Source organism: Schistocerca piceifrons, chromosome 4, assembly GCF_021461385.2.
Source record: "Schistocerca piceifrons isolate TAMUIC-IGC-003096 chromosome 4, iqSchPice1.1, whole genome shotgun sequence".
In the NCBI taxonomy this organism is placed as follows: domain Eukaryota; kingdom Metazoa; phylum Arthropoda; class Insecta; order Orthoptera; family Acrididae; genus Schistocerca; species Schistocerca piceifrons.
The window spans coordinates 586,738,754-586,759,487 of record NC_060141.1 but is presented as its reverse complement, the minus strand read 5'-3'; the positions used below and the strand labels follow the sequence as shown (position 1 = coordinate 586,759,487).

The following is a 20,734-nucleotide window of genomic DNA, read 5'->3' as shown; positions in this document are numbered from 1 at the left end:
AGGGGGGGGAGATGGAGGGTGGGGAGGGGGAGTAGGAGGAGGAAGGGGGAGGGAGGGAGGGAGAGAGGGGTGAGGGAAAAGGGGGGAGGGGGAGAGGGGGGGGAGGGAGAGGGGGAGAGAGAGAGAGAGAGAGAGAGAGAGAGAGAGAGAGAGAGAGAGAGAGAGAGAGAGAGATTAACAACTAGTGGCATTTGCACACAATAATGTCAAGCGTGTCGTGCTGAAACTCTGCATATCTTTCTGTTTTGTTTGTGCAAATAAATGTGCTTCTCTGCTGTAGCTTTAATTTCAACCCTAATCAGATAAAATTGCTTCAAGGGACAAAATATTACACATCACAAATCTGTACATCCACAATCTTCAGTCCAACACCACAAGACGGATAAATAAAGGGACCTCATGCATAGTAAGACGGGGGTACAGTCAAATCACCCAAAACTTCCAGCTGTTCCTCTGAAAATTTGAGACTGTGTATTTGCCAGTTATCATGATGTGTTCTCTTGAAATCTCCCAGAGTTTTCCTTATTGTCGCCTGGAATGAAAGATTATCATTATTACTTAACATGGTCAATACAGTTGGGGATAGTATTAATTAAAAATATCACAGAAGATAATACAGAAAAAACTGTGAGTTGCAGTGTGCACAAAAATGCACCTCTTACTAAGAACTGCTGCAATAAAGAGGGTCTTAACAAATAGTAATTTCTGTCTGGATTAGAGAAATACACCAAGGTGATATAAGTCATGGGACAGCAATATGTACATATGCAGATGGCGGTAGTATCGGATACACAAGGTATAAAAGGGTAGTGCATTGGCAGCTGTCATTTGTATTAATTTGAAAAGGTTTCTGATGTGAATATGGTCACATGACAGAGATTAACAGACTATCAACGCCGAATGGTAGTTGGAGCTAGATGCACATGACATTACATTTCAGAAATCGATATGGAATTCAGTACTTCAAGATCCACAGTGTCATGAGCGTGCCGAGAATACCAAATTTTAGGAGTTACCTCCCACCACAGGGAACGCAGTGGCCGACGGCCTTCACTTAACTGAGAGCAGCATCATTTGTGTAGAGTTGTCAGTGCTAACAGACAAGCAATACTGCAAGAAATAACTGCAAAAATCAATGTGGGGCGTACGATGAATGCATCTGTTAGGACAGTGTGGTGAAATTTGGCGTTAATAGGCTACTGCAGCACATGACAGGTGCTAGTGCCTTTTCTAACGGCATAAAATCGTCTGCAGCGCCTCTCCTGAGCTCGGGACCATATTGGTTGAATCCTATGCAAAAATCACAGATCCAAGCTGTCAACAAGGCACTGTGCATGCTGGTGGCTCAATAATGGTGTGGGCTGTGTTTACATGGAATAGGCTGGGTCCTTTGGTCTAACTGAACAGATGATTAACTTGAAATAGTTATGTTCTGCTACTTGGAGACTATTCGCAGCCATTCCTGGGCTTCATGTTCCCAAACAATGATGGATTTTTATGGACGATAGTGTGCCATGTCAGACGGCCACAATTCTTCGCGACTGGTTTGAAGAACATTCTGGACTATTCGAGTGAATGGTTTGGCCACCCATATCGCCTGACATGAATCTCATTAAACATTTATGGGACACAATCACGAGGTCAGTTTGTGCACAAAATCCTGGAATGGCAACACTTCCACAATTATGGACAGCTATAGAGGCAGCCTGGCTCAATATTTCTGAAGGGGGCTTCCAACGACTTGTTAAGTCCATGCCATGTCGAGTTGCTGCACTATGCCAGGCAAGGGAATTCAACACAATATTAGGAGGTATCCCATGACTTTTGTCACCTCAGTGTATGTTAGATATTCAGGTGGGTTTGTGGATATTGCAGTATAAAGTATGTACATAACACTGAACTAAGATTAGTATACCGCATAGGGAAAAGAACACTTGCCATGCTTTTGTTATAAATGCATTGCTAAAATTTTAACAATGGTAGTACTGTATATGAAACTACCTCAGAAAATATTTATAATATAATGTAAATAGATTAAAAAAAAAAAAGATCTACTCACGAAGTACTGGCAGGAAAAAATACATATAGAAGATATGGGTTGCACAAGCTTTTCAAGCCATTGGCTCCTCCTTCTGGCAGAACAGTTGAAGGAAAAGGACTGGCTATGTTTATGAAATGGGAAGAGTTATGGAAAGTTGACCAGAACCCCATGCAAAGGGAGACTTACTGGACAGGATAAGAAGTAATGATTGTTGGTGCTTGTGCAGGACAAAATTTGAAAAATTGAGAACTTCCAAGGTGTAAGATATGGTAATAAGCAAGACAATGATTACTGAAAAGAACATTGTGAAAGAGTCAATAAGACTGGAAACCTAAAATGCTAGACAAGTGAGTGGGGTGGATACTTCTGTTAATAAAGTATTTAAATATTTGTAACAAATTCCATATTCTTCACATTACTAGTAGCATTAATATATTTAGAAATAAATTTTGTAATGGATATGAAACTTTAGAACCACACACCCATTTTCTGCATCAGTCACATCATCAAAAATAGTTTGGGATGCTCATTTCACAATACAGTGTAAACAGGAAGCATGCTGTTAAAACACTCAGTAATTAGGTGTTTTGATATCCGGAAAACATACATTTTTGTTGATTTTGCAACACTCTTTAAATGATTCCTTGGTAATACTGATAATATTAGGTTTATTGTTGAGTTCAAAATAATGAGGAGCATAGTGAATTCAATGATTCATTTTTACACTTTTAATGCAGAACAGCAGATCTTGCCTAATAACTCACTTATCGGTAAAATTAAATCAAACTGTTAAGATGGTCATTTGTATCAAATCGCCCAGAGGAATAAAATACTCCTTGCTGTAACAACATTGATTATTCTGAGTGTTTTTGAAGTTTAACTTTTTTATATTGAATATTCCAACACATTAAACAGTGACGGGTGACTCTAGTATGATGAAGAAACCGGGTGTTGCAAATGTTTTCAAATGAAATTTTTGTACTTGGACTGGATTATACATTGAATTCTGAATGAGAATCTATCTATGAATGCAACCATATCATTATCCGATTTCAACAGCAGTAGAGTTGTATAGATACATTTGAAATTGTTTTGTTTTGTTTTAGAGTGCAAAACAATAAAGGTCATACATGTTCATGTCCGAAATATCCAACATGAAGAGTTAAAAGCAACTACACATTAAGCCCAATCGATGGCAGGAAAGACAGCTAAAAACCAGGACTTTCTCTTGGAGAAAGGGCCTTAAAATATGCAATAAAGACAACGGAGGTACTGACTTACAGATTAAATGTCCTCCGCCATATTCCTACAAGGGATAAAAAGTAAAACGAGGTCGACAGCTCGCACATCACTCATTGAAATGACCGTTAACTCAGACGGCAAACAGGAAATGGTGAGAAGTCAAGGGTTGAGGACAATGAGCACAAAGTGGTGGGGGATCACCACTTAACAAACGGTAATAGCTACAAGGATGCAGCCCAATACGCAATCTAGCTAAAATGATCTCCTCACGGTGAAAGGGCCAAGAGGAGGTTGGCCAGTCTGCTGGGAGAGATCGAGAGACTTACAGCAATAGATTGAGTTCAGAGTAGTGGTCTTGGGAAGCGAATGAAGTTCACCACTAGCCAAGGTGGTGAATGGTTGGGGAAATGGCAGGTAGCATGGAGTTAAGCTGCCGAAGCAATAGCCAAAAGCGAACTCCAGGAGGTAACAGGGAGACGGATGCACCCATACTGGCGATCAAAGAAGTCATAGAAGGAGGAGGCATAGTATGGGAGGCCAGCCATGGCAGACAATCAGCATGCGTATCTGCTCAGGAAAAAAATCACGGCAGTATGACAGCGGTAATTTGGCAGCTTCTGCACACAGAATCTCAACTGGGCTGGCGTAAAAGGCGCCACTGGCCAACAGAACAGATGCCACGATGGTGAGGAATTTTATTGAGATGGCATAAGATGGACAGTCATGCAGATCCATAAATGAAACACTCTTAGTCTAGTTTTGAATGGACAAGGGACCAGAATAAATGGAGGAGATGGTCCAATCTGCTCCCCAGGAAGTAGTGCTAACAATACGTAGGACACTCAGGGACCACATACAGTGGGCGGCCAGGTAAGACGCGTGGAAGGACCAAGAAAGTTTCGCATTGAGCATGAGCCCCAAGAATTCCATAGTTTCAACAAACGGAAGAGCAACAGGCCCAAGATGTAAAGACGGTGAAAGAAACCAACTGCACCACAAGTAATTCATACAAACAGCTTTGGCAGTGTAAAAGCAAAAGCTGCTGCCGATGCTCCATGAGTAAACGCAATCAAGAAAATACTGGATGTGTCGCTCAAGGAGATGAGTCCTCAGAGAATTGTAATAGATAGCAAAATCGGCAGGAGCCAGTGATGCCCAGTGGGGAACAGGCTATAATAGGGTTAATGACAATAGCAAAGAGGACAACGCTCAGGATGGAACCATGAGGCACATAATTTTCCTGATAAAGGTTTCCGACAAGGTAGAACCCACATGTACCTTGAAAACTTGGGGGAGCCCCACATGTAGAGTGTACGTAGGATACCAGTCCTCCAGCAGGTGTCGTAGGCTTTCTCCATGCCAAAAAACACTGCTGCAGTCTGGTATTTATGCAGAAAACCATTCATGAAATTTTTTTTATATTTATCTATTTTTTAATGAAAATGAAACTCCTCCACCTGCATTTAAGATTTCATATTTATTTGGCTATTAGTTTCGGCATTGCGTCAACATCATCTTCAGGCCCGTACACTTTGATAATATCAATTGTGTGTGTCTTGAGTACTAGAAGTCCACAGAGAGACCAATACATGCTCCACATGGATGGCAGGCAGTAACTACACTTATGCTCATAAATTAAGGATAATCCTGATACATGGCGAAACAACACTCTAGTGGGAGGCTTGCGGGTTTAAATCACCTCGGAGTAGGACCATGCAATGCATTTGACCTGCAGTCGTTGCACGGTGGCTCTGGCAGCAGTCCACATACACAGAGATGCGTTAGTGCATGTCAGAGTATGGTACAGCAAGTAAGTGTGCAGACGTTTTCAGACATGCTAATGGTGACTGGGTGTTGAAAATGGCTCAAAGAACACATACTGATGACGTTATGAGGGGTAGAATACTATGGCGACTGGTGGTTGGTCAAACACAGCAGGTCGAAGCACGGGCCCTCTGTGTGCCACAAAATGTGATCTCAAGATTATGGCAACGATTCCAGCAGACAGGAAACATGTCCAGGCACTACGTCCACAGTGTGCAACACCACAAGACGAGCGATATCTCACCATCAGTGCCCTTAGACGGCCTTGGAGTACTGCAGGTTGCCTTGCTCGAGACCTTACCACAGCTACTGGAACAGCTGTCTCCAGACAAACAGTCTACAGACGACTGAACAAACATGGTTTATTCGCCCGCAGACCTGCAAGGTGCATTCCACTGACCCCTGGTCACAGGAGAGCCCATAAAGCTTGGTGTCAAGAACACAGTACATGGTCATTGGAACAGTGGTCCCAGGTTATGTTCACGGGTCCCAGGTTATGTTCACGGACGAGTCCAGGTATAGTCTGAACAGTGATTCTCGTTGGGTTTTCATCTGGCGTGAACCAGGAACCAAATACCAACCCCTTCATGTCCTTGAAAGGGACCTGTATGGAGGTCGTGGTTTGACGGTGTGGGGTGGGATTATGATTGTTGCCCGTACAACCCTGCATGTCTTTGACAGAGGAACTGTAACAGATCAGGCGTATCGGGACGTCATTTTGCACCAGTATGTCCGCCTTTTCAAGGGTGCAGTGGGTCCTACCTTCCTCCTGATGGATGATAACGCACGGCCCCACTGAACTGCCATCATGAAGGTGTACCTTGAAACAGAAGATAACAGGTGAACGGAGTGGCCTGCCTGTTGTCCAGACCTAAACCCCATCGAGCATGTCTGGGATGCTCTCAGTCAATATATCGCTGCATGTCTTCAAGCCCCTAGGACACTTCAGGAGCTCCGACACGCACTGGTGCAAGAATGGGAGGCTATACCCCAGTAGCTGCTCAATCACCTGATCCAGAGTATGCCAACCGGTTGTGCGGCCTGTGTACCTGTGCATGGTGATCATATCCCGTACTGATGTCAGGGTACATGTGCAGGGAACAGTGGCATTTTGTAGCACATGTGTTTTGGGACAGTTTTCTCAATTTATCACCAATACCATGGACTTACAGATCTGTGTCATGTGTGTTCCCTGTGTACCTAAGCTATTAGCACCTGTTCTGTGTAGTGCCACATTGTGTGGCACCACATTCTGCATTTAGCCTTAATTTATGAGCATGAGTGTAGCTACTGCTCGCCATCCATGTGGAGCACGTATTGGTCTCATCACAGACTACTCTAGTACTAAGCCACACACAATTGATATCACCTAAGTGAAGATGACGTTAACACAACGTTGAAACTAGTAGCCAAATAAATATGAAATCTTAAATACAGTTGGAGGAATTTCATTTTCAATTTAAAAAAAAAAATTACGTCAGCTGATGCCCACCATCATCCAATTTAAATATGGGTGCACAAAGATTCATTAAATGGGTTGTCATAGTGAAGAGATGGTCAACTGCAGAACAGTGCACTCGAAATTAACACTGTGCAGTGGTTAGTAAATTTCAAGACTCAAGCCACCACACCAGCCAGGCATGAATCATACATTCCCTCACCTTGCAAACACAAATGATGAGAGAAATGGGATGATAGCTAGAAAGAAGGTGTTTGTCCTTACCGGGCTTAAGTATGGGTCTGACACTGGCTCCTCGCCAGCGTCTGGGAAACGTGTCCTCTGCCCAGATGTGTATGTGTGTATGTATGAAGGAGAAAGTGCTTGCCTGCAAGAGAAAGGTTCTGCAACATCTGAGTGTGAACATCGTCCGCCCCTGGGGCGGAGAATCAGGATGAAGTGAGGCATGATCTAGCTCCCTCATAGTAAATGCAGTATTGTAGCACTCACAATTCTGAGAATAGAAGGGAATCGCCCAAGCCTTCTCCACTCATTTCTGATGGAGGAAGGGAGGGTGATAGTGGGTGGGGTTCTAAATCTCCACAAAAAGGCGACCCAAGGAGTTTGAGATAGCAACAGGGTCCACTATGACATCATTTGCAATGGTCAGGCCAGAAATTGGGGAATGAACCTCGGTCCCAGAGAGCCATTGGAAGTTGGCCCACATGACTAAAGAGGGAGCAGAACCATTAAAAGAACTAGTAAATAAATCCAGCAAGCGTTTTTTGCTATCCTGAAGAATGCGACGATACTGCGCATGCAACCGTTTATAACGAATGCAGTTTGTCATCGTAGGATGATGGTTCAAAATGCAGCGAGCACATCTCCGCATGCGAACTGCGTCATGGCATGCCTCAGTCCTCCAAGGGACCGGAACACGGCACAGTAAGGATGAAGTGAAAGGAATGGAAAGTTCAGCGGTGGCAAGGACAACCATTGGTCAAGTATTCTACCTGGTCACCACAACTGGGGAAAAGTCATTCATCGAAGGTCCTGTAGGTGGGGTAGGAGTCAGCACACGGGAAATGGTCACTCGGGCAAGCTGGGTGGTGCAGAATGAGAGGTCCAAATGGGAATAGGTGTGCATGGAGTCTGAAAGGAAATTGGGTGCTTCAGTGTTAAGGCAGATGAGGTCAAACTGCTTGAGAAGGTTAGCCAAGAGGTCACCTCTCTAACAGGTTCTGGGAGAGCCCCAAATCAGATGGTACATATTAAAGTCACAGAGCAGCATAAAGGAATGACAGATTAGCCCAATAAGCTGGATGAAGTCTGCCCTAGTGACACCAAATGACAGAGGGATGCAAACAATACAAGAGAAAAGGTGAAGTGAAGAAGGAAAATGTGGACTGCAACAGCTTGCAGCTGGGTGTTCAGGGAGCCAGTGTCAGTATGAACATCACCCCGGATGAGCAGCACAACTCCCCCATGAAAGGGAATTGCCACCCTCAGGGGAAGGTCAAATGGACCAGACAGAAATGTAAAAGATCAAAGAGGTCTTGAGGACACAATTTTGTGTTTTGGTGGCAGAGAACAGGAGGACGCTGTAATTCAAAGAACAACCGTAAATCCTCCTAGTTGGATCTAAGGCTGCAAATGTTCCATTGGAAGAGTGTCATGACGAGGAAAGGTGAGGAGGAAGAAAATCAAGTGTGTCACCTTGGCAGCAGCTGAGTGCCAACCTTTCAGGACAGTCTGCTACAGGGTGCAGATGCTGGAGGATCCTTGTCCACGAGATCTACAGAGGTGTCAGCATTCTCCCTTGGTTAGTGTGTGGAGTCCAGGGCAGAAAAGCAGTTGACGATGCACACCAGGGACATGGAGGTAGGCTGGGTGAAGGTACCACGCAGCGACACCGTTGAAGGGGATCTCCAAGTTGGCAAAGGACAACACTGTTTACCTTTGTTTGATTTCTTGGAGCCTTTGCAGTTGGCAGATGACGATTCTGATGTTTGTTGGCCGAAGGGATATAAAAAGTCTTCCCAGGAATTTTCCTTCTGCCCTTTCCAACCTACTGGTTGTGTAGCAAGTGATTTCACTGTGCGACATGAAAATTGAGTGGATTGTTGCGCAGATTGAGAAGAAGGAGACGAGGATGCTACTGTGACATTGGGTGATATTACAACTGCAATGCCAATTTTAAGGTCCCATGCCTGCATGGACATGTCCCTTGTGGAGCAAGATGCGGCAAGGATGGTACTGTAAGTGCCGGGTGTTAAAATGAAGGGTTTCCAACTAGCCAACAACTTGTGAGCAACATGGTACAGTGCCTTTTCTTTCACCCAGATCTCATGGACTCATCGAGATACACAGGACAGTCTCAGAGCGAGGCTACACAGTCGTCATTGCAATTGATACAGCGAGGAGAAGGAAACGGACAATCATCCTCATGCGCTTCCCTATCACAGGTAGGGCCGGGTGTCGACAGGACGGTCAAGTGTGGTTGTAATGACAACACTGGTAGCAGTGCACCAGGTTCGTAATCTATGATCAGCCCATGATAACTTCATACCCTCCTTTGATCTTGGATAGAAGCACTACTCTGTCAATCGTCAGAAAAAGAGTGCATGTGGGCACTAAGGATTCATCTACCTTTATCATCACCCAATGGACTGCAATGATGCCCTGATCAGAGAAGTAAGTTTGGATTTCAGCATCAGTCAGACCAACGAGCAGCCTAGTGTAAATAATGCCATGCGAAGAATTTGCGTTGGATCGGCCTTGATACAAACAGGACTGCCATAGAGGAGTGAAGTTGCAAGCAGTTGTTGTGCTTAAGAATCAAAAGTAGTCTCCAAAAGTAAAGTGCCAACTGCATAAGCGAGAGCAGGATTTCACAGGGCTGGCAACTGCATTAACACCTTTACGAGTAATAAACGGATTAACCACGGCAAAGGCCTGACCGTCTTCAGTATGCAAGAACACAAGGGACAAAGGTGCAGCTGGGAGGGCCTTTGATTCATTAGCCTCATTCCATTTACATTTAGTAGACATAGACTGACAAGAAGTAGTTTGGGTCATTGCGAGAAAATCCTCCACAATTGTTAGCATCTCCAAGGCACGCTACTTCCAGCTGGGTGGGGCCCTATCAGAGGGGTCCAACTGGCAATTTGGGAAGGTAGCAGCTCAGGCAATCCCCCTCCCTGGGCCTGGCCTGTGCCATGGAGTACTTGCGAACCCTTACTTGTAGACCCAGGGCTGGGAATTACACATTACCCAGTTACACACCAAACGCCTGGGCCGGCCTTACGGAGTGCACATGGAGGAGGAAGAAGAAGAAACAGAGGAACCTCAAATGCCAAAATGGAAAAAGGATAGGAGAAGGGGAACAGAGAAATAAAATGGAAAGAAAAAACAGTGGAGGGACTGTTCTGATGTCAGGTTACTGAAAATGCAGAACACACTCCCAAAAACACCCCAGATATGTTCCCCAAGGGAGGAAAAAAAGAATAGCAAGAGGGTAGACATGTGGCATGGAAAGGAAAAGACGCTGCAAACGCTGGGGCCCAGTGGTGGCAAAGCACGAACTTGACAAAGAGTGGTGAGCCCCCAGGGCGGTAAATTTGTAATAATAAGTGTAATCATTCACACCTCTTCTATCTTCACTAATCCCACATGGATCACAAGCTTATATATGATGTAGCTTATAGTCACTTTCCACTTACACCATGAATATGTGAACAGAAAAAAGAAATTCCTCAATTTCCCAGTTAAAAACACACTTTTTCCCAGGTGCAAATACACTACAGCCCTGGTGAAAGTACATTTTTTCCACATTAAGTGACAAAATACTTTCCCTCGGAGCTGTAAAACTTATGAATCTATTAATGGTGAAGGTTTTATACATCGGCATAGAACTTTCTGGCACTTAAGAAACAAAACCCAGCCCAAAACAACACGCTTTGCAAAAATCTTTAATGCACGGCAACATTTGGACTGAATATTTTCACATTATGGATGTATAGGCAGGAATTCCACCAAATACAGCACGGGAGCTTCTGAAGCATTGAAATCGAGATTGACAGTTAATCACATCTCATGTCACGTTATCTCACCAGCCAATGACAGCAGATATTCAGAGCAAATATTCACGTGATGTAGTCAGCCAATAGCAACATCAATGTTAAGCAGTGCGAACACACAAATAGGAAAAGTTAATGGTTTAAATTAACATATATACATGTTTCGTGGGTTAGTTGGCTGAATACATGTTCCATCGAGCACTTTGACCGTTCCATAGAAAAGCCAATTATGTGTGCAATTGCTCAAGAACTCCCTTCGCACTTTGTTTTATGGATAATAACACTTTTTGTCATTGCTATTGTACAATTTGTAATCTATGAAAGAACTAAAATAAATATCAAAAACTGATCTCGAAACTTGGTCTTTTTTTTTTTTTTTTTTTTTTTTTTTTTTTTTTTTTTTTTTTTTTTTTTTTTTTTAGTGAGTGTTACCCTTTAAGATATATCAAACATGAACACACCAGTAAAATATTAAGTAATGGCATAAATCTCTGGTCTCCTGGGCCCGCAATTTTTCTAGGTGGCTGGTCCTCAGTGTTAAGTTTTGAATGAGAGTCTAATGCTCCATGGTTTACAAAATTCATCACACATGCTCACATGTAACATAATTCATCTTGCGTAATAGAAAATTTACTTTGAAAGTAACACTTCTTTGTAAGAGTCGTCTGTTCTTACCAGTAAAAATTAGAAAAATTCAACTGAAAACTAAAATAATAAAAAATTCCCAGAAGTCTACAAGGTTCCCGCATTTTTCCCGGATGAAAAAATTCCCTGGTTCTTACCAGATTTCCCAGTTGTCCCAGGATATATACACTCTGACTTCGGGAACCTCACATGAAGAACATATCGTACACAAAATATTTACAAGTTGTTCACATGCCAAGGATCTTTCATGAACTTTCCATTTTCCTCACTGGGGGTAGGGAGTTAAATAAGGCCTGTAACCAAACATTCACTGACTGACAATAGCTGCCCTGGCAACAATATATATTTTGGTTAACTAATACTATCAAGTTTAAAACTTTTATTTTATTACGTAGTGTTCAAGTATGATCTTGTGTTCTTGTTTGCAACAGCACTTTTTTCATGTGCATTTGTTGGCCTCATATATTTTCACATACTGATTGTAGATACTGACCCCACCCCCCCTTTCCATCTTTTATCTACCATTTCCTCACAAGGGAACCTCCCCATCGCACCCCCCTCAGATTTAGTTATAAGTTGCCACGGTGGATAGACCCTGAAAAACTGAACACAGATCAATCGAGAAAACAGGAAGAAGTTGTGTGGAACTATGAAAAAATAAGCAAAATATACCAACTGAGTAGTCCATGTGCAAGATAAGCAGTTTTAAGCATAGACAGACCTCATAAGCGCCGTGGTCCCGTGGTTAGCGTGAGCAGCTGCGGAACGAGAGGTCCTTGGTTCAAGTCTTCCTTCGAGCAAAAATTTTAATTTTTTTATTTTCAGACAATTATCAAAGTTCAGGCACTCACACATAATCAACTTCGCTCTCCAAAATTCCAGGACATGTTCAGATTGGCTTGGACATATGCAGGATTTGACGGTCTACACACGGAAAAATTTGAAAACATTAAAAACATATGTTTTGACACAGCACAGGGAAAAGTGTGCGACTGTGAGACTTTTGGATTCATTTGTTGCAGTTTATGTGACAAACTCTTATGTTTTCATCACTTTTTTGGTAGTGATTATCACATCCACAAGAAAACCTAAATCGGGCAAGGTAGAAGATTCTTTTCACCCATTCGCCAAGTGTACAAGTTAGGTGGGTCGACAACATATTCCTGTCATGTGACGCACATGCCGTTACCAGTGTCGTATAGAATATATCAGACGTGTTTTCCAGTGGAGGAATCGGTTGACCTATCACCTTGCGATCAAATGTTTCTGGTTCCCATTGGAGAGGCACGTCCTTTCGTCTAGATCGCACGGTTTTGCGGTGCGGTCGCAAAACACAGACACTAAACTTATTACAGTGAACAGAGACGTCAATGAACGAATGGACAGATCATAACTTTGCGAAAATAAAGAAAAAAGGAGCTCACGCTAACGACGGGACCACGGCGCTCCTGATTTAAGATTATCTTTGATGTTGCCTATGATCGCATGGACTACTCAGTTTGTATATTTTGCTTATTTTTTTATAGTTCCACACAACTTCTTCCTGTTTTCTCGATTGATCTGTGTTCAGTTTTTCAAGGCGTATCCACCATGCCAACTTATAACTAAATCTGAGGGGGGTGCGATGGGGAGGTTCCCTTGTCAGTACAAGTGTGTCCTCCTCATCCTGATGTCTGAGTGACACATCCTTCCATTTTAACCTTCCTCAAGCCTATCCCTCTCTCCGCCCTATTAGTTATGAAAGCTTCCCCCCCTCCCATACACACACACACACACACACACACACACACACACACACACACACACACACACACACATCACATCACATCACATTCATCCCACTACCTGCACTGGGCAACAATTTACACATCAGTCAAGCCATTTGTGGGAGAGACCCGTGTTTGTGTGTGTGTGTGTGTGTGTGTGTGTGTGTGTGTGTGTGTGTGTGATTTATACAGCTACCCTTCTGTATCTCCAACGACCAAGTTAAGCTTTACAGCCGATTGTATTTAGTAGTGATTTCATTTTATGGCATTAGAAATTTAAAACAAACTTACTGGAATTGGCTGTGGGTCATTGAGGTGTTCTCCAAGGATTAGGAACACATCTGGAACAAAATCGGGCACGTCATATGGATATGCACTGACAAATGCACACAGGCCAAGAATTCCTGAATGCCGTAATCTTAGTAACTCTTGAGACTTGCTGTCTGGTGCTAAGTTTTTCTTCTTCCTTGGCAAGTTTGTTTTTGCCTTCAATTTGAACATATCCTGTAGACATTATACATCAAAATCTTACGAATGTTTCCAAGCAGTTTCATGGATATCATTAACTGACTATTACTACATGCTACTTACCATTAATTCCATTGTAGAGTCTATGAAATCACAATGAAGTAGGCCACTTAATACTTGAGATGCTTTTACCCTTACATCTAACCATTCATCTTCCAACAATCGCAACACAATTTCTTTAACCTTTGAAACAATAAAGTTTAAATTCATTTCAGCACATTAGAACAAACAATTGTTAATACTATCAATGATCATTTAAATATACATACGTTATCTGCCCAGCACTTATTTCCGAGTATTGTTGGCATGTTGTGAAAAACAAAGACTTGCATGAATTCCACGCATGTCGATCTCACTTGCCAGGAATTACTCTTTGAAGCCTAAAACAAATATTTAAACTTAAGTTTTCTTTTTAGCTGCTTTTTAGACAAAAAGTAACTTGCCCAGATTGGACAAAACATTACATTTTACATACTATCTCTCCATGCAGAGTACCTAATATTAAATGGGACTAAATGACTAATTATCATTTTGCACTAAAATAACTGCAATAGTATAACTACATTTTTTTTAAAAACAATTAATGAGTTAATACAACTGTTCCTCATGAAGAGGAAGCATTGAAGAATAGATATATCATATTTACCACAGCACACTATGACTCCCTTCTTTAAGAGCGCCTTGAGAAAATTTTATTCTTAACATACTCTGACTAATTAAAATTACAAACTGTTTTATTGATATAAAGTATCTGCTAAAAAAGTTAACACTGTACAGCATTTTCTACCAAGGAATAAAACTGTGCAATAAATTACCAAAATAGATTAAAGAAATTGCAAAAATACACTTATTTAAAAAGGTACCTAAAAAGTACCTGTTATGCAATACATTTCATGCATTGAAGGATTACTTAGCTAAAACAGCGAAAGGGTTTGATAAAAAAAATGTTATACAAATAAATAATAACAATAATGATTATAAAATATCTAACATTCCACATAACACCTTCACTTTATGGTTTTTTTCCTTTCTAAAAATACTTACCTCCAAGCTATGCATGGCACAATACTAATACCTCTTCCTCTTTCTGAGCTCAACATCTCACTCATTATGGAGGGATGCCAACCCAGTTTTTCAGGATAGAAAATTGGAAGTTGCAGTACAGAAAATTGCCCGGAGATCACCAGTGTGTGTGCGCGCGCGTTATGAAACAATGTGTGTATAGTGTGTGCAGTGACTGATAGATATGTGTGAACAATGTGGCATTACATTATATAATAAGTTACTTGTAAAAAAAAAAAAAATAAATAAATAAAAAAAAAGTAGTATTGTATACCAGGAGTAAATCTAATGACTGTCTCTAACTAGAGGTCTGTAAATATATGTGTATATGAATTAGCTTATTTTAAATTGATCTAAATTTGTAAATATTATATATAAATACAAAGATGAGGTGACTTACCGAACAAAAACGCTGGCAGGTCGATAGACACACAAACAAACACAAACATACACACAAAATTCAAGCTTTCACAACAAATTGTTGCCTCATCAGGAAAGAGGGAAGGAGAGGGGAAGACGAAAGGAAGTGGGTTTTAAAGGAGAGGGTAAGGAGTCATTCCAATCCCGGGAGCGGAAAGACTTACCTTAGGGGGAAAAAAGGACAGGTATACACTCGCACACACGCACATATCCATCCACACATACAGACACAAGCAGATGTCTGCTTGTGTCTGTATGTGTGGATGGATATGTGCGTGTGTGCGAGTGTATACCTGTCCTTTTTTCCCCCTAAGGTAAGTCTTTCCGCTCCCGGGATTGGAATGACTCCTTACCCTCTCCTTTAAAACCCACTTCCTTTCGTCTTCCCCTCTCCTTCCCTCTTTCCTGATGAGGCAACAATTTGTTGCGAAAGCTTGAATTTTGTGTGTATGTTTGTGTTTGTTTGTGTGTCTATCGACCTGCCAGCGTTTTTGTTCGGTAAGTCACCTCATCTTTGTATTTATATATAATTTTTTCCCACGTGGAATGTTTCCTTCCATTATATAAATTTGTAAATACTTTGACATGTCCTATATCCTTGTAAAAGGATAGTAGTAGTAGCTGCTGCTGCTGCTACTACTAATTCTAAACTTACGTCATTGACTGTCTACATTTTTATAAAACAAAGGAGAAATGAAATAAACAAAAAGAAATCTTTTACATAATTTTTATCTTCACATCCCTTCATGCTTACTATCTACATCGATCTTCTGTGTTACCACACTATTTTTGGTAAGGTCTTTATCAGACCCAGCGCCAGCCATGACAGTGTTTATCTATTGCTCACAGGTTAGCAAGGTGTCAGTTTCGTGTAGCCAATGAAAAGTGAGGAGGGGGGGGGGGGGGTACTTTTTTCCCCTCATGAATTATGAGATTGTATTTAGGTTGGGACATAACAGAACAGCTTGCACTGCTGCAAGTGAAATAAGTAGCAATTAAATTTGTCATCTTTGTTACCATAAATATTTGGCTGTTTCCTCTGAATATATTGCAATTTCTGAGGTTGTGGTAACAGTGGGTCCTGAGAACACAATTGTATTTTTCCAAATACTCTGCACATTTTGCATCTAAATTGATGTGATAATGTGACAACATTCTTTCATCTCTTGCTGTCAAAAATGTCGTCTGCTGTTGCTCTCTCACCAACTGTGTAGAACCAGCAGGTGACCACACCCCTTTCTGTCCCCATCATACCTCACAGCTAGCATTGACAGCAATGCCGCTGCAAACAAATGTTGGTTGGCTTGTAGTGAAAGGGACTAAACTGCAAGGTCATCAGTCCCTACATCCATCAAGTGGTAAATCAGTAGTAGTCATCAGAGGAAGAAAGTGAAAGGCAAATCCTGGAAAGCTAGGTGTAATTAACACAATAAAGGCAAATAAGGTTAAGTGGCCCTCCCTTAAAGGGGGTGGTAAAAGCCTGCTTCACAAATAAAACGTAAAACTAAGTCAGCTGCTGGGGAATCGTCTCCTCCCACAACGAGGGTTCACAAATCAGGGAGACTACAAGTTCACCACAGGGCAGCTGGGTTGGGGACAGTCCAGCAAAATGTAGATCACCATCAAACAGATGCCACATTGACAGTGGGGTGGGTTCTAGTTATGACCATGAGTCAGCCAAATATGACCGAAGCGGAGATGGCAAAGGACGAGTCCTTGCAAAATGCCTGCACAGAGGACCTCCACAGATTCATGGTCTCCTTTATATCACCCGTAGTTTGAGCGAGCCATCCAGTATTCCAGGGACCTGAAACTTGACAGCGTAATACCAACTGGAGGTATGTTTCGGGAATACTGATACAAAGAGTCAGTTTACTAGTGGCCTGTTTGGCCAGGCTACCAGTCAGTTCATTTCCCAGGATCCCAATGTGACCCAGGGTCCATACTAGGACTGTTGATATTTTTAAAAATGTTGGGAATCCGATATATAAATATTTTTTAAAAAAGTATCATTATTAGCCCTCAATATATTGAGAAAAATTATTGATATACTGACAGAAAAAAAATAATATTGACGTACTGGCCAAAAGAAATATTGGCTGCACATCATAAATATCCAGCCAGTTTTAGGGCTGTGTCTGTAAGTATTGATTTATTATTAGATATTCTGTACATCAAGAAGCTAGCAGCCTGCTTATCCCTCTTAGAGCAAAAATTGAAAAGGAAACTGATGCGCGCTCACACTTGGCGATAACCACTTTGCTAAAAATTGTTGTAACTGCAGATAAGTGGTACAATAAAAAGTGTCTTATGGGTCCACTGTTCCATTTCATCACATATTGGATTTGAATGGAACACTTCACGTTGACTTCCCTGTTCTTTTGTTTCTGCAGACACCAGTGACCTAGCAGTTGTGTCAAAACTGCATGGTGAAGTTAAACGCTGTAGTTTCAGTTGGTAGTGCCAAGTGCCGATTATGTCAGCATTCCTCTCACACATCTCTGCCCACTGCAAAGACCTATATAGTCACTTAGATTTTTGTCCATCACTTTCAGCAACTGCTTTTGAAGAATGCCAATGTTTTTTAACACAACTGGTGTGCTATTTCTTCACATCGGATATCTTGTTATTCCATTCAAGCCACCACCCCGCTTCATATAGTCAAAGAGAAAGACTGGAGGTGATGAAAGCTCAAAAAGTAGTAAGACTCTTTCACATAGAGAAAGTAAAATTATGCTACAACAATTTCAAAAGAACAGCTTGAAATATTTATCAAAAATTGTGAAAAATATATAATATGAAATGTTAATATCAGCACTTGATATCAACATTTCGATATTGATATACTGGTGAAAAAAATTTTGCCAATATATATATATATATATATATATCGATATTTTTTGAAAAAAATACTGATATTTTATCAACAGACCTACTACAGACAAAGAGCACTGAGTGCCCATGCTGTTCAAGGACATACAGGATAGCAATGACCAAGGGATGGCGAGGGAATAACGGGTCGATAGCTTGCAAACTGCTCAAGGAGTCGTTGCACATGAGAACGGATCCATCAGCGCAGGAACGGGTATGTTCAAGAGCACAAGAGATGGCTACCAACTCCGCAGTGAAAACAATACAGCCATTCGGCAAGGAGAGTAGTTCAGTGTGTCCCACTTGACTATAAGCAAAGCCTATGTGACCAGTAACCAACAAGCCATCAGTGTAGACGACTTCTGAACCATGGGATGCACCAGTGATGGAGCAAAATTGGTGACGGGAGGCCTCAAGATGAATCGACTCTTTTGGACCCTGTGATAGATAGAGATGAAGCTGTGGCCAAGGTGTGCACCATGGAGGTGTACAGGGGTGGGTCCAGAGGAGAGGTGGGAGATAAAACAACTATAGTTCAGAGAGGATAGACCGGATGCAGAGTGCAATCTTATTCTCTTGTCGGGGTCACCATTGCAGATGATGAATCACTGTATTAGGAAAGAGGAGATGGTAGTTTGGATGCTTAGGAGGAGCTGTGAATGTGGGTAGTGTAACTGACAAGCTGCTGTCAGTGCTGAGCCCACAATGCAGGGACCCCAGCCTCCACGAGTAATCTGTTCACAGGGCTTGCTTAAAAGGCTCCTATAACAAGTCGAGCCCCACAGTGGTATATTAGATCCAGTATCCGCAATGCTGAGGGTGATGCTGAACCATATGCCGGACTCCCATGATCGAGACGGGATTGTATCAGTGCTTTGCAAAGCTGCAGAGGGATAGTGCTCTGTGCCCCAGCTTGTGTTGCTCAGGCAGCAAAGTGTATTAAGGTGTAACCAGCACTTTCACTTAAGCTGGTTGAGTTGGGGAATCCATGTCAACCAAGTATCGAAGACCAGTTCCTAAAAAGTGATAAGTCTCCACCACATTGAGTAGTTCTGGTCATGAGTGTATGGTACAATATTGAAGAAGTGCATAATGCGAGTCTTGGCGGCAGAAAATCAAAAGCCTACACTGTCCATATGGCTCCTTGTAGTCAACGTTCGGTGACACCCACACTAGATGAGGAATAGTAGAGGTGAAAGTTGTCAGCATACAAGGAGGGTTATACTGAGGACCCCATAACTGCTGTTAGACCACTGATGGCTGCTGGAAAGAGAGGGACACTCAGCACTCAGTACAGGGCTGTGGGGCGACCCCATTCTCTTGGATGTGGGGGAGGAGTTACTGTGGAAAGCATCAACTAGAACCCGGAATGTATGGTGTGGTAGGAAGTGATTTTAGATATCCCCGTAGAAAATAGTCAGGGGGATTCAGGTCAGGTGACCTCACAGGCCGCCTCTTCAAAATCGGGTGTGCGAGTAGTCCTCATGTTCCCTGGTCCCTCATTTCTTCTTTCCAATGAACCAGTCACCCGCATTCATCGATCAAGAGAAATAAAGTCATCATGAAGGATGACGTCTGATAAATCGTTCCCTCTACAGCCTTTCAGCAGCAAGAGCATTGCAACGTACTTCCCCATACACGAGGTGCATGTAGTCAGTGAGCTCTGCGAAACTGTACCAGCACTGCTCCATCATATTGTACTGTACGTATCTGAATAGCACAAAGTAATGATTGGGTCTGTCATTGATTCATAGTACATTCTGTCATGGGACAATATAAATACGATACAATAGAGCCTCTGTATGGACAAGTAAACTGGACAAAACCAGCACATGACTTCCTAGTAATCAGGCTCATCCTCCCTGTTTCCTTGCAGGAAATAAAGAATGTACATGTAAACAAACAGTACAGTACATGTAAACTTGTATGTATGTTGGCTGTAAATAAGCTGGAAAACAGCAACACTAGACAATGGGGCAGACAAGTTTACTTTCACATCTCTTTAAGCTGGCTTCTCTGACCCCTGGTTCCCTATCTCAAATTGTTCAGTGGAGCACTCTCTGTGTCCTGTTACATTTTTGCACGCTCTTATAATGCTAGAGGATGGATATGTTTCTTAATGTGGGCCACATTTTACAGCAACATTTGGCTGCAATAGCATTGCCATTAACATTGCAGCAGTGTGGCTGCAACACGTTGCAACATTTCACTGTTGCAGGCAAAACTGCCAATGTTGCAGATACTAGCCCATGCATTGCTGTGGAATTGTGGGTGTTGTCCATCAAGGGTGGAGAATATTTCGTATTGCAGGACAATATCTATTTCTGTCCCCATCTGGAAATGCTTCCCTCTCCCTCTCTTCTTTGTTTCCTACTTCTCTCACCGACAATGCTGAAGTTGTGTGTCTGAATGAAAACAGTATTGTTTTTCTTTTGTCGATAGGTTGCGTGTACATATACCTGGTTTTTAATTGTGAGCAGCAATGCAGCAGTGGAAAAACATGAGAAGTATGAATTTCTTAAAGTGATTTAACTATGACCAGATCTAGGAGACATCAAAAGTATCGTCTACAAAGAGTGTCTGATAAAACAACAGTTGGCAAGCAACTGCCGATGAGCTCAAAATCACACTTGATTAAGTAAACAAAAAGTTCAAAGTTTTCAACCCTACTGTATTTTACGGGCTATAAGATACTAAAGACTATAAAATGTACCTTAATTTTTAATCAATTTGTTTAAAAAAATGACATTTCCATTATTAGATTGCAAGGCCAGACTAAAAAAAATTCTTAGTTTACAAAAGCGAACTGACCTCTAAA

General features: G+C 41.9%; 1 protein-coding gene across 1 annotated transcript in view; it reads right to left on the bottom strand.

Annotated features, from left to right (window-relative positions):
• Positions 1–99: 99 nt before the first annotated feature.
• LOC124794649 (proteasome activator complex subunit 4-like) overlaps positions 100–20,734 on the bottom strand; it is a 228,268-nt gene continuing 207,633 nt past the window's right edge. The window contains exons 31-34 of the mRNA XM_047258171.1: positions 13,833–13,943; positions 13,627–13,746; positions 13,327–13,539; positions 100–532 (exon numbers count right to left, since the gene is read on the bottom strand). Coding sequence (XP_047114127.1) covers positions 398–532; positions 13,327–13,539; positions 13,627–13,746; positions 13,833–13,943 — 579 coding nt within the window. The 3' untranslated portion in view covers positions 100–397. The remainder of the gene's footprint in view (positions 533–13,326; positions 13,540–13,626; positions 13,747–13,832; positions 13,944–20,734) is intronic.